Source organism: Alligator mississippiensis, chromosome 5 (assembly GCF_030867095.1).
Source record: "Alligator mississippiensis isolate rAllMis1 chromosome 5, rAllMis1, whole genome shotgun sequence".
In the NCBI taxonomy this organism is placed as follows: domain Eukaryota; kingdom Metazoa; phylum Chordata; order Crocodylia; family Alligatoridae; genus Alligator; species Alligator mississippiensis.
The window spans coordinates 38449996-38463581 of NC_081828.1; the positions used below are offsets into that span (position 1 = coordinate 38449996).

Consider the following 13586-nt stretch of genomic DNA (forward strand, 5'->3'; position numbering starts at 1 on the left):
AAGGAGGTCAAGGGACGGAAGCGCACACCGATGACATCACAGGAAGGTTATTTGGGGGCGCACACTGATGACTGATTGGCTGTCGCACCATTAACACGGGTCTTGGAGGAAGTGACGGGTGAGTAGTGGGGGTCGGCGCTGGGAGCACTGGGATCGGAGCGGTGTAGGTAGCGCGGGGCCTCCCCTCCCCTATCTGCCTGCGGGGTCGCCCGCGCCTGGGGGCTTGGGCAGGGACTGGGCAGCGGGTGGTCGGGGGTCGCAGGCGGGAGACATCCTTTGTGGGACACCCACGGCCGCTTCTCCCCAGCCTAGGCCGGCAGGATGTCTCTGGCGGACGAGCTGCTGGCGGATCTGGAGGAGGCGGCTGAGGAGGAGGAGGAGAACTTCGCGGATGAGGAGGATGAGCCGGCCATCGAGGATGTGCAGGAGGAGATGCAGCTGGACCTCACGGTGGACTCGGTCAAGAGCATCGCTAAGCTCTGGGACAGCAAGATGGTGAGATTGGTCATTCCCTTCCTGCCTCTAGTTCGGGCCCAGGCTTGGGGGAGCAGTTGGCTTGGGGTGTAGGGTCCTTCCTGATGAGTGGGTGCCAGGTGCAGGATGAACAGACTGGCTGACTTCAACCTGGAAGACGGGAGCGAGATGCTAGGCTGTTCCCTTCTTTGGCAGTTTGGGACCGTAGGTCCCGTGCTAGCCGTGAGCCAGGACAGATGCCTGCTCTCCTGTCGTCCTGTTGAATCCATTTTTCTCCAGGCACAAAGAATGGTTCTGTGTGTCCTTTCCCCAGTTTGCAGAGATCATGCAGAAGATTGAAGAGTACATCAGCAAACAACCCAAAGCTACAGAAGGTACCATGTGAGCATGTGTGCACGTGTGTAGGTGTGTACATGTGATATGCTGTAGCTTCTTTCTCTTACTATAAAGACACAACCTCCTGCAGCACAGTGCTTTTCTAGAGCCACTTCAGGACACTGGGGATGGTAAGGGACTCATGTCCCTTGAGTCCCTTAGCCTGCTCCCTGCAGCACAGTCTCCTTCATATGCTTGGTTGAGGTATCGGAGGTCCCTGTTAACTGCAAGGGGAGAGTGCCCCTTCCTGAGCTTTAAAGTGCTCTCTGCCATATAGCACAGCACCCCCTCCTGCTGGGGTGTGGAGGGCCAGCACTGACGAGCCATAATGCTGCCTGCTGTGCCCAGTGCCCTCACCTGCCTTTCCCAAATACCCCCTGTTAAGCTCTTTCCTGGCAGTCTGGAGCTCTCTTTGAACTGCTGCTATGCTACCTGTAACAGTGCCCCTTAGTGCTGGGGCAGTGCCAACTACCAAGCGACCCATATGCTGTCTGCAGCACAGTGTCCCCTGGCAGCATTGCAGCCAGTCAGCTGACAGCTGTCCTTGTTCTCATTCTCCCGTCAGTGATGGGGCCAGTGGAGGCAGCTCCAGAGTACAGAGTCATCGTTGATGCTAACAACCTAACGGTGGAGATTGAGAATGAACTGAGTGAGTGTCCTCCTTGGGCTGGGCATTTGTTTGACGGGGACTTTGAGGGGAAATGTCTCTTCCAGAAGGATGAAGGTGAAGAATGGGCTACCCTGCTTGGGGTAGAAGGGTGTCTCCCATTTTCTCTGTCTTGTCTATGCCATAGTATCATTTTCCAGAAGTTTGGCTGGGTGGAGGGTAGGACTTTTGTCTCTGCTTCAGCTTTGGACTCCTGGATCTGGCTCCATGTGATCCTTGGTGTCAGAGCTAAGAAAGCCCTAGCGCTGGCTCATTCCTTCCCTCTGCCTTGGGGCCTGGCATACAACCTCTTCTGCCTAAATTCAGTATGTAGACCCTGTTCTCCCCAGCACTTGCTGTTTGGAAAGCAGTTCCTACTCTTTGTGCCCTTCTGTGTGATGACCTGGTTTCCCCCACACCGGGGTGGGGGGGTGGAATGTGGTACCACCTGTGCTGATCGCAGAGAGAGAGAGGTGCTTTTCTCTACCCTCTTTACTGTTAGTCTCCCCATAAGGGGAATCTGTGCTGCTGCTTGTGGTGCTGTTAAGGAGGATCAGCTCCACCAGTGTCTTCCCTGCACAGATAACGTGCGTGTCTTTGTGCTCTGCCTAATATGTGGCATGAGGATGCTGCAATTCACCTGGCACTGTTCCACCCTCCACCCAGCCATGAAGCACTGAGGCTTCCCGGCATTTGTTTCTGTTCTGAGTTTGGTCCATTTTTGAAAGCTCAAATCTTTTGAATTCAGGGCTGTTTGATTGTCTTGAACATCAAAAAGTTATTACCCGACTTATGCAATGCTATATTAACATTTTCTCTCATCTGTAAAGATAAACTATCAAAATCTAGCATGTAAGAGTGTTGCATTAAATGTTCTAAGATGGGAACATTAATGCACATTAACTATACTAAAGTTCTTTACTTTTATGAAGACTAACACTAGCATGTTAAGTATATCAATGTTAAATGTGTAAAGATATCTAGTTTACAGGGTGTTGGGGCAGTGGAGGTAGGGCTCTACTGTTTTTCATGTGACTTAGCTCCTGATACCCATTGGATAGGAGACTGGGTGGGCCTCAGAGCTGGGATAGAAGTGGAGACAGTGAGTAGAAAACCACTGCCCTCACCTGGGATTGTACCCATGTCCTTCCAGTCTTTAGCCAGGTACCCTACTGACTGAGCTTAATGGTCCCCAAATTAAACATCTATGTTAACCTAGTTATGTCAAAAGCATTCTCATGAAATTGTAATAATAAATGTGTGAATGATACCATCAGGTTGAAATACAAACATAAATTTCTTAATGTAATGTGATTTTAAAATGAGCTTTAGTTTCCATAAAATAATTTCAATATACATGTCAAGGTTAATGTTAACATGTAAGTTAATTATGCTTATAAGTTAGATGAAATTATATAAACAGACCCATTGTGCCTATCAGGGTAACTCGAGATGCCTGCATATACCATTTCATTTTAATTTAACATTTTGGTGCATTGTACGGTTTAAAGTGGAATGTGAAGACAGCTCATTTTGATGCTTTTCTATTTAATGTCTTAAATGCTGTCCTGCTCCCCCTTGTCACAACTGTGACAAACCAGCTTTTTCTACTGGAAAGCTGTTCCTTGCAGTGTTTTAATAGTGCTGCCTCCCCTGTGCATGTAAGGCTGGTTGAGCAGGTTTTATCAGGTCCTGGTGGCTTCTGTGCTGGCATCCTGAGTTATTTGAAGAGGTATTCTCTACTCTCCAATTCCAACCTACCAGTGCTACTAAGAGGGCTGTGCCTTTTGTCCCCAGACATTATCCACAAGTTCATTCGGGATAAATACTCCAAGAGGTTCCCAGAGCTGGAATCCCTGGTTCCCAATGCCCTGGATTACATCCGGACTGTCAAGGTACCATTGACACTTGCCAGTGCTCCTATTGACATTTAGTTTGGCTTGAGGGACTGAGTAAGGAGAGAGGCCTTGAGTAGGCAGAGAGGAGCTAGGACTCCTGGCTTCTGTTTTCAAGTCTGATAGGGTACTGGGTTCTGGTGAATTCAGAGCAGGGTAGGGACTGGGAGCCAGGACTCTTGAGTTCCATCCTTGGCTCTAGAGGAGAATATGATGCTGGTTTTTTCTGGTTGTATTCCTTATCTGTGCACAATGAGGATAACCCTAAAGGGAGGGCAGCTAGTAGAGATGACAGATGTCTAGGAAATGCCTTGAACATGACTTGTGCCTCTGAGTCTGTGGTGTCATTCCTACCCCCTGGCTGATTATCTCAGAGGTGGGGAAGGAAAGCAAGCAGTAGTCAATCCAATTGGGGTGGGAGGTGTCTTGAGGTCTGGTGGAGGGGGAAAAGCTATTGTGGGTACACAGCTGGAGGAGGACGATTGCTGTCAGGGTGTAGAGGTGCTGGTTGGGGATGGGAGTTGGGGATGATGAATGGTGTACTCCAGGAAGTAGTAGTTTGTGAGCCCTGCAGGGGGGTGCCAAACCCAAGCTGGATGACAGTGGAGTAGGAAGAGTGTCATTGCGGCTCAGGTGACTAACCTGTCACCTTGGGTGTGTGTCCTGTCTCCCTGCAGGAACTGGGAAACAGCCTGGACAAGTGCAAGAACAATGAGAACGTCCAGCAGATCCTGACCAATGCCACCATCATGGTGGTGAGTGTCACCGCCTCTACCACTCAAGGGTATGTGACTCGTGTCCCTCCCTCCCTTTAGTAGATGTCAAGGGGGGATGCTGGCTGTGCTGTGTCCCTTCCCTTGCTCCTCTTTCTGTGGTACATTTTATTGAATTAAGCCTCTGCCATGAGTGTCGACTCTTCTGTCCTGCTCTCTCTTTGAGGCCCACCTTAGCTTTTGGAGGCCTTTGGCTTGTGGAAGCTAGGGGCTGCTTTGTGATGAGTTGGGGAGCAAAGTGTATGTCTCTGCAGACTTCTCTGGGTTTAACAACTTTTGCATGACTGCCTTTGATCCCAGCAGGTTGTAGTGGGGCAGGGTTCTTGGGTGCTGTTATTTGGTCCAGTGAGGACTTTGTGCATCTCTGCCAAGTCTGGACCCCTCACTGTGCCACAGGTCTCCTGGGTGTGGGGAGCATGGCAGGATCAACATTTCTCATCCTTCTTCCCTGTAGGCAGCAGCTGACGGAGGAGGAGCTGGAGCGCATTGAGGAGGCCTGTGATATGGCCCTGGAGCTCAACCAGTCTAAGCACCGCATCTATGAGTATGTGGAGTCTCGCATGTCCTTCATTGCCCCCAACCTCTCCATCATTGTTGGGGCCTCCACTGCTGCCAAGATCATGGGTGAGCTGCAGCCTGTCAGGAGGAGGGCGAGTGATTTTGGGCAGGGACTCATTACTTCCTGGGGGCACTGACTCTGATTCAGCTTCAGGGAGAGGTACTGGCTGGGTCAGTAGGTTGGAAAGAGGCCTTTCCCCTTCAGGTGGCACCAGCCCTAGTCCAGCCTCACTTTGTACTGCTGCCCTCCTCTTGCTCTGTTTCACTTCTTGTCTCTCCACCTGCAGGGATTGCGGGTGGCCTCACCAACCTCTCCAAGATGCCAGCCTGCAACATCATGCTCCTGGGAGCCCAGCGCAAAACCCTCTCTGGCTTCTCCAGCACATCAGTGTTGCCACATACAGGCTATATTTACCACAGTGATATTGTCCAGTCACTGCCCCCGGTATGGAACCATCTATTTCCCCCACCTCTGGTACCACCTGCCTCTCTGGTCCAAACTCCCTCACCCAGATGCTTCTTTTCTCTCTCTCTTTCTTTCAGGACCTGCGAAGGAAGGCTGCTCGCCTGGTTGCAGCCAAGTGCACCCTTGCTGCTCGTGTTGACAGCTTCCACGAGAGCCAGGATGGGAAGGTAGGGAGGAAAGTAGCCAGGGGAGTGGGGCCTGGTGGGTTAGAGCAGGGGGGGGCTGGGACTTGAGACTTTTGGGTTCTATCCCAGCTCTGGGATGGGAGTGGGGCCTGGTGGGTTAGAACAGGGGACTCCTGGATTCTGTCCCCAGCTCCAAGACATCCATGTAGGGGTACCCACATGTATAATACACCCTTCTTGCTCAGAGGCTGCTGGGCCATTCTCCATGCTCTCCCATTTCTGCCCCTCGCAGGTTGGCTATGACCTCAAGGAGGAGATTGAGCGTAAGTTCGACAAGTGGCAGGAGCCTCCCCCTGTGAAGCAGGTGAAACCGCTACCAGCCCCGCTGGATGGACAGAGGAAGAAGCGAGGAGGCCGCAGGTCTGAGAGTGATCTGGCTGGCTTGAGGAGTGGGGATAGATCAGGGGCATTTCCCTTATGTGGGACATCAATCTTGATCTGGTCTGAGGACTGGGCAGCTGGCTAGTTTGGGTGTGTGAGGGATGGAACATCTAATAAGAGGGCACAGACAGTTTACTCCTCTCCTCTTCTCTCTCCCCCCCCCCAACTTCGCAAGTACATTGTTACTTTGGGGGTCCTGCCTCTGAGTCCCAGATAGCAAAGTGCACCCTGAGTCTGCCCACGGGCTGCAGAGTACTTGGAACTGTGCTCCCCAGAGCAGGACACAGCTTCCTAGAGGAGCTGCAGGTAGGGGACAGCCCAAGTCCCCAGCTCCTATTCACTGATGGGGACCCAAACCTATAGCACGTAGCTGCTGCTCAGGGCCTCCCAGGCACAGAGAGAACAGGCTGCCTGCAACCCTCAGCCTGGGCCAGTCCTAACCCCGCTGCCATCAGGAAAGAGCTTGTGCTGGTTGGAGCCAAGTCAAGGAGCCAAAGGCAGCAACATGTGCACATCCAGCAGGAGCCAGGTGCTGTCTAACCTGAACTTGTGACAGGACCTAAGAACTCCTGGTACAGTTCTGCCCGTGTGAGGCTGTGATGACTTTGGCATCTGGCTGTCAGTCTCTGTGCACTTCGCTAGCTGCACTTGGTTTTTCCCTCATAGGTATCGGAAGATGAAGGAGCGCCTGGGGCTGACAGAAATCCGGAAACAGGCAAACAGGATGAGCTTTGGAGAGGTGAGCTGCTCTTGCTGCACGCAGCCCTGCTTGATACAGGGACTCCATGACTCAGAGATGCAAGTAGGGTCTGGTGGGTTTTGAGCAGGGGGCTGGGAACCAGGACTCCTTGGTTGCATCTTAGTTTTACTTTTGGTTTTTACTGTATTTGGGCCCCTGTCTGTAAATCCATCTGGAGGCTCTTTCTAGGAGAATCCTTGCATGAACACCCTGTATAGGAATAGCTCCATGTTGTGACTCCTATTTTCAGAGGCATGGGTCAGGTTTCCTGGGTGCTTTCCCAGCAGAGATCTGTTAATGAGGCACATGGGAAGAATGTGCCCCTCAACCCTTGTGGCTTTGTCATCCCAGCCCTGTGGGACTGCAGTGATGGCAGCAAAGGAATTCTGGGGCTAGAGTTGTTCAGGGGTGGGGGTAACAGTGTGTCTGTCTGTCCCCCTAGGACAGAGCTGCTTAGTTGTCTTGCTTCCTTGGGAGCTGCAGAGCTGTATAATCAAGTTTATCAGGTTGGCTTCTCAGTACAGCTGATTAGCCTTTTCTAGTTGTTCCATGGGTTGTAGGTGCCTGGTTTTGGGCTCCCCAGCTTGCAGAAGCATTACTGAATTGGCTGATCTTGGCAGAGGTGTGAGACGCAGGGATGGAGGCATGCTTTGTGCTGTGGCTTTAAACAGTACAAAGTTTGGCTCTAGGCCTGTCCCCTTTCCACCCTACCAGTACCCAGTCCACCAATGTACTTGTGTTCCAAGTAATACAGTGCTACACTGGGGACCCTTTGCTCCTTCCCATCCAGGAGGTGAAGACCCTGGGAATGCTGAATAGCAGAGATGTGGGAATACTTTTGAGGTGACAGAGTGGGGGAATTGGCTGGACAACCTTCCTCCATATCTGCTGTGTCCACCCACAGCACCTCCATGACCCCCCAGTTGAGAGCTGCTGCCTTGAGGGGCTCTGGCAGCACACCCATCAGCAGGGCACTTATACCATCACCCTAGCAGCAAGCTGGATGTCTCCTGGGGGTTGCCTGGGCTCTGTGATGGGAGGCCTTACCCCAGGTCCTGAAGATACTCTGCTGCCTACATTCCCTCATTCATCCCTCTTTGAAATGCTTCCCCTCCAGATTGAGGAAGATGCCTACCAAGAGGACCTGGGCTTCAGCCTGGGCCACCTGGGCAAGTCGGGTAGTGGCCGGGTGCGGCAGACGCAGGTCAATGAGGCCACCAAAGCCCGGATATCAAAAACCTTGCAGGTATGGGGGAAGGGCTCAGCATTCTGTGTTCAGTCAGGCCAAGGCACTGGATCCACCATAGACCTGGGCTGGGAGGTGGGTTGAGCAGGGAGGGCCCTGTCCCTCACTTTGCTATGGCATGGGCACAGCCAGGTCTGTGAACCTGTTCTGGTCCTAACATCAGAGCATGGAGTGCCCCTTCCACACCCCTCACTCACAGGGGGAAGGATGCCTGTAGACCCAGTACATGTGCTCTGCCTTTGACGCGATTCCATCTGAGTGCCAGATGAGCAAACCCACGTTAGGTCCAGGAGAAGGCATGTTAGGTCCTCATTCTCAGCAGAGAGGTAGCATGCCTGCACTATACCTCCTCACCTGGTGTGCCTGTGTAGGGGCACCTTTCTCTACTACAGAGCTCCCTGCTGAAGGCACAGTGGGGCTGGGAGGTTGCACCTTCTCAAAATGCATTGGTCAGCTCCCTCCATTATTAGGTACCACCCCAGGCTCCCTGCAACCTGGGATTGATGGGCTCAGATTCCTTGTAGATTTGGGCCTTTTCTGTCTGGAGCAGGTCTTCTGGCCTAGAGCCAGCTTACACTGGGCCCTGCAGACAGTCCCACCGAAGTCTAGGGCTTGAGCTCTTTCCCCTTCTCCACAAAGGTTAGAACCCGGCTTCTCTAGCTGAGAGCTGTGGATCCAGTTGCAACCCCTGGCTGACACCTGAAGCCCCCTTCCTTTCCTTCAGCCCTGCACTCTACCTTGAGGTAGGGTTCTTGCTCCCCTCTCCCTGCCTCAGTCGTGCATCAGTGCCATAACCCCTGTTTTCTCCTGTCCATCATTAGCGCACGCTCCAAAAGCAGAGCATGGTCTATGGTGGGAAGTCGACCATCCGGGACCGCTCTTCAGGCACTGCCTCCAGTGTGGCCTTCACACCCTTGCAGGTAAATGCTGTGGCACTGTAATAGCCCTGGCCCTGTGGGGGCCCTCTCTACATGGATGTAGAAGATTGGGGCTCTCAAAGAAAGATGAGGTTTCTTCCCCCCTGCCTGCCTTTGAAGTATTGGACATCAACCACAGCTCAGGCTGGAGAGTTTGACTGGGTTGTGCTGATGCTCCTGCTGGTGCTAGAAAGCCAGAAGTTCCTAGCTGGAGAGTTTTGCTTTGCCACTCAATCTCACAATCCATTTCTGACTCCCAAACCTGGCAGTTGGTTTCTCCAGGTCAGAGTGGCACGTGCTGTGGGGTTTTTGCATCCCTCGGGCCCAGGGCATGCTTGTTGTTTATTAACAAGAGCCCAGAAGATTCTAGACACCTTCCTTGACACTGCAGAGCAGGGTGTTGGCAATGCCCTCATCTCCCTAGCTTTTCCCTGTGCTGATGTTTGGGGCACAAGGCCTTGTGGTTGTGGGGGGCTCTGCAGTAGGGATTTGGGGGGAGGCCTTTTCCAGTCCTGTGTTCCTAGGACCTATTAGCATCTCTGTTAATGGTGGAAGTAGGGCCCTGACCAGCTTGAGGCTCAGCCCTCAGAACAATCTCTGAACCTGTTGAGGTGAATAGGCAAACCCCTCAGTGGGATGAGAAGGAGGGTTCATGTTTCCTTCCCCTTCTGAAGCCCCAGCCCATTGTCAGAAATGGGATTGACCCACTGATTCTCTCTCCCGCTTCCTGAAGCCAATGGCAAAATGAGGCCTCCTGATGACCAATTCTAGTCCTGTACTGCTGTGCAGGGTAGCTGTTAGCTCTCTGTGCCCTACCCCAGAGGTGGCTGCCTCTCAGTGCTGGTCAAGGTGTCACTATATAATCATACTCCACCCCAGACACAGGCACATCTCCACACCTTTTGGACTTGGGCATGGCCAGTCCAAGTCTTGGCTGATTACTCTTTCCTTCCCCTCCTCCTAGGGCCTAGAGATTGTTAATCCCCAAGCAGCAGAGAAGAAGGTTGCAGAGGCCAATCAGAAATACTTTTCCAGCATGGCGGAGTTCGTAAAGGTGAAGAGTGAAAAAAATGGCATCATGACCAACTCATAAACTCCCTCCCTATGGACTCAGCCAAGCCCTCCTTTTCCTTCCCCAACAGCCCCATAAGAAGCCTGCTGCAGCAGGTGTGTCCGAGCGCTGTGGGGCACTCCTTCCACCCAACTGCATTGGAAGGCAGGATCTGATCCTTCCAGCTCTGAGCACGGGGGCATCTGTAGAAGCTTCCCAGTGCTGGACCCCATTTGCTGCCTCTAGCATCGCCCTATTCTTGTGGCAGCTCTGCCCCCAAAGCAAGTGCACCCCACTGGTCCTGGTCGCACCTGGTGTTGTAGCTTAGGATCCTGGAGTGTATCCTTGTGCCAGACTGTAGCCTCTTCTGGGGTGGGGCAGGAACCTGGCACCTAAATAAGTTGGTGTGTGGGGGTGCACATGCATGCATGCCCCTTGGCTGCTTTGCCTGTTATGGAGTGCAGCAGGGCATGGAGATGTGTGAGGGGTATGCCTGGAGGTTCCTGTCAGGGAGTCTGTGAGCAGGGATTGGAGTAGGAGGAGGGGAGGGACACTAGGGTGAAGTGTGTATGATGATGCTGATGAATCCATCCTTATCTCAGTTAAATAAATAAAAATACAAAATTTTTTGGAAGAAATACAGCTCCCTGGAGGCTTGGGCCTGGTTGTGGGGTTTTTGGGTGACACTGACTGTAGTCCTGTCCCTGAGGGGTTGTGGGGTGTGGAGAGAGGGGTAGGAGTAGGAACCCATTGGGAGTCCCTACCTCTTATAGATTCATAGATGTAGGGTCGGAAGGGACCTTGTAGATCTAGTCCGACCCCCTGCTCTGGGCAGGAGAGAGAACTGGGCTCAAATGACCCCAGCCAGGTAAATGTCGAGCCTCCTCTTAAAGACCCCCAGGGTAGGAGCCATCAGCACTTCCTTTGGAAGTTGGTTCCAGATCCTAGCCTCCCTGACTGTGAAGGTAGTGCCTTCTAATGTCTAGTCTAAACCTACTCTCTAGCAACTTATGGCCGTTATTCCTTGTTACTCCGGGAGGCGCTCCGCGGAACAGGGTCTCTCCCAAACCCCACTTGTCCCCCCTAGTAAGTTTATAGACGGCCACCAGGTCCCCCCTCAGTCTTCTCTTGCGAAGGCTGAACAGGCTAAGGTCCCATAACCTTTCCTCATAGGGTCTGCCCTGCTGTCCCCGGATCATGCAAGTGGCTCTCCTTTGGACCCTCTCAGTGCTGTCCACATCCCTCCTGAAGTGCTGTGTCCAGAACTGAACGCAGTGCTGCAGCCTGACCAGTGTCGCATAGAGGGGGAGGATCACCTCCTTGGCCCTGCTTGTGATGCATCTGTGGATACATGACAAGGAACAGTTAGCCCTACTGATCATGTTCTTGCAGTGTCGGTCCATGTTCATCTTGGAGTCAGTAATGACTCCAAGATCTCTTTCTGCCACTGTGCTTTCGAGAAGGGAGTTCCCCAACCTATAGGTATGCTGCTGGTTCCTACTGCCCCAGTGCAGCACCCTGCACTTGTCAGTATTGAATCCCATCCTATTTTCATTTGCCCACCCCTGTAACCTGTCCAGATCCTGGTGTAATCTGTCCTTTCCCTCTAGCATGCCCACCTCGCCCTAAATCTTGGTGTCGTCTGCAAATTTAAACCATCTGCTCTTCAGCCCGTTGTCCAAGTTGCTAATAAAGAAATTGAACAGTGTGGGCCCAAGGACCAAGCCCTGGAGGACCCCACTGCTCACTTCCCTCCAGCTTGAAAATGACCCGTCCACCACCACTCTGAGTATGACCCCTCAGCCAATTTGCAATCTATCTGACTGTGTAGGCATCAATGCAGCAGTCACCTAGCTTTTTAATGAGAATGGGGTGGGAGACGGTGTCAAAAGCCTTCCTGAAGTCCAGAAAGACTACATCCACCGCGACACCTGTGTCCAGTGATTTTTGTGACCTGATCATAGAAGACAATCAGGTTGGTCTGACAAGACCTGCCCCCAATGAAACCATGCTGGTTGTCCTTGGACCAGCAGCAGGGATGATGCTCATCACAGATGTGCTCCTTGATAATCTTCTCAAAGAGCTTCCCCGGGATTGAAGTAAGACTACCGGGCCTATAGTTGCCTGGGTCCTTCCTCTTCCCTTTTTTAAAGATGGGGACCACATTGGCCCTCTTCCAGTCGTCCAGCACCTTGCTGATTTTGAACATGTCCAGCCCCTCCAGAATTTCTCTAACCCGGCCCTCCCTGGCCCTAGGCTTGGCGTAGTTTCTCCTGAGTCTGTCCTGAATCTTGGTGGGGGAGTCCCGGTCCCTGCACAAGAAAATAGAGGCGAAGAAATTGTTAAAGAGGTCTGCTTTCTCCTCTGGTGCGACCACCAGATTGCCAAGCATGTCCTGCAGCGGCCCCACATTACCCGGGGCCGCCTTTATTCTCCCTATGTATTTAAAAAAGGACTTTTTGTTACCCTTGATCCTTGATGCTAGCCCTAGTTCTGTATCTGTCTTAGCTTTCCTAACAGCCCCCCTACAGACCCAAGCGGTGGAGGTATACTCCTCTTATGTAGGAGCCTGGTGGCAGAGAAGTTGAGGTAGCTGTGAAGGCTTCTGAGACCCCAGCCCCAGTTCAGGTCTGGGCTCATGCTGGAGGCTGCCCTCGGGCAACTCAGCAGTAAATGGGGCCTGTGCATTTGCACTGCAATTTGACAGTGGCTGGGTGTGTTGCCAGCACCTTGCTTTCTTGTGGGCCATTCACTGTAAAAGACAACTGACCAGAGCCACAGTGGCCTGATGGGTTCCCTGGTCTCAGGCCAGCCTTGGCTTTGCTGTTGCTGTTTTTTAGAGTAGCAGGTGTTAACATGCTTCCCACAGGAGGTTGGTCCTGTCATTTCCTTTGCATGGGGGTGGGGAAATGGGACACAGGGAGAAGTGACTCTCCTAAAGCCACCTAGCAGGCTGGTGGTGGAGCTGGCTGCAGCCCCCAGACTCCTGAGTGGAAGGTGAAGCTGTGCTTCCTTTCTTAGGTGCTGCTGATGACTGTGCTATGGTAGCACCAAGGAAAGTAATGAAGTGAGAGCCCTTTGAGTGAAGTGCTGTGTGATCCCAAAGTAAGGATGCCTGGGCCTTCAAGCAGAACAAATGCTCCTATCTGTTTGCCTATATTTGAGGATTTCCTAGAGCTGAGATGGAACTGAGGAGTTCTGGCTTGAAACTTCCCCTGCTCTAACCTCTGGGACACCCCTTCTTCACCGACAGCTGGGACAGAACCTTAGGAGTCCTGGCTCCTAGCCCCCGTTCCAACCCCCTAACTCTGGAAGGGCTAAGATAGAACCCCCCCTTGGCTTCTACTCTGCTCCTTTAACCACCAGGAAAGCCTTCCTTCTGCCTCCTTGTAGCTGAATCCCTCTGGGGAAGGGTATTGTCTGTGGCTGCTGAGCCTGGAGCTCAACTGTCAGGGTCTGCTTTGCTTTGTGCATTGCTCACAGAGCTGTGTTACTTTACACCAGTGATTGTCAACCAGAGTGCTATAGCTCCTGTAATGGGTGACACACAATATTAGCACAGTTAGGTGTGCAAACAGCTGTTTGACAAGATACAGTCAGAGGTTTCAAATTGGAGTCAGTAATGTCCAAAACATTCTGAGTTTTCTGCAGCAGAAGCATTGCTCTGTTATTTTGCTGTAGTCAAGAAACAAGTGAAAGCGAAGACATTTTCTGAGGGGCACCTTGAGTCTAATGAGGTTGCAAACCACTGCTCTGTGCATGCTGGAGCCATCTCTGCTTTAACTTCCCTCCAGAAGCAAAGGGAGCCCAGCTGCTTTTGCAATGAATTTGGGGAGGGGGGGAGTTGGGGGTCTTTTGGCAGGGGAGAGGAAAATCTTCT

The 13586-nt window shown here is 52.3% G+C and overlaps 1 protein-coding gene across 5 annotated transcripts; it reads left to right on the forward strand.

Moving 5' to 3' along the window:
• The first annotated feature begins 36 nt into the window (after positions 1 to 36).
• On the forward strand, positions 37 to 10344 carry PRPF31 (pre-mRNA processing factor 31). 5 transcript variants are annotated; one of them, XM_059728087.1, is made up of 14 exons: positions 37 to 118; positions 308 to 495; positions 788 to 848; positions 1415 to 1498; positions 3293 to 3390; positions 4068 to 4174; positions 4618 to 4787; positions 5009 to 5166; positions 5265 to 5354; positions 5605 to 5732; positions 6420 to 6492; positions 7610 to 7738; positions 8560 to 8658; positions 9620 to 10344. In XM_059728087.1, exons 2-14 carry the CDS (start codon positions 322 to 324, stop codon positions 9746 to 9748), a joined length of 1500 nt encoding a protein of 499 aa, XP_059584070.1. In that variant the 5' UTR covers positions 37 to 118; positions 308 to 321; the 3' UTR covers positions 9749 to 10344. The 5 variants fall into 5 exon arrangements, with proteins under 5 accessions (XP_059584070.1, XP_059584071.1, XP_019334678.1 ...); XM_019479133.2 differs by having other exon boundaries at positions 99 to 167; XM_014599679.3 differs by having other exon boundaries at positions 117 to 163.
• The last annotated feature ends 3242 nt before the right edge of the window (positions 10345 to 13586 follow it).

What these genes read in the sequence shown, in the direction of transcription:
- PRPF31 (XM_059728087.1), top strand. Translation starts at nt 322, where the DNA reads ATGTCTCTGGCGGACGAGCTGCTGGCGGATCTGGAGGAGGCGGCTGAG. An exon ending in AAGAAGCGAGGAGGCCGCAG is followed by an intron (nt 5,733 to 6,419) that starts GTCTGAGAGTGA and finishes TTTCCCTCATAG; the next exon opens with GTATCGGAAGATGAAGGAGC. An exon ending in ACAGGATGAGCTTTGGAGAG is followed by an intron (nt 6,493 to 7,609) that starts GTGAGCTGCTCT and finishes CTTCCCCTCCAG; the next exon opens with ATTGAGGAAGATGCCTACCA.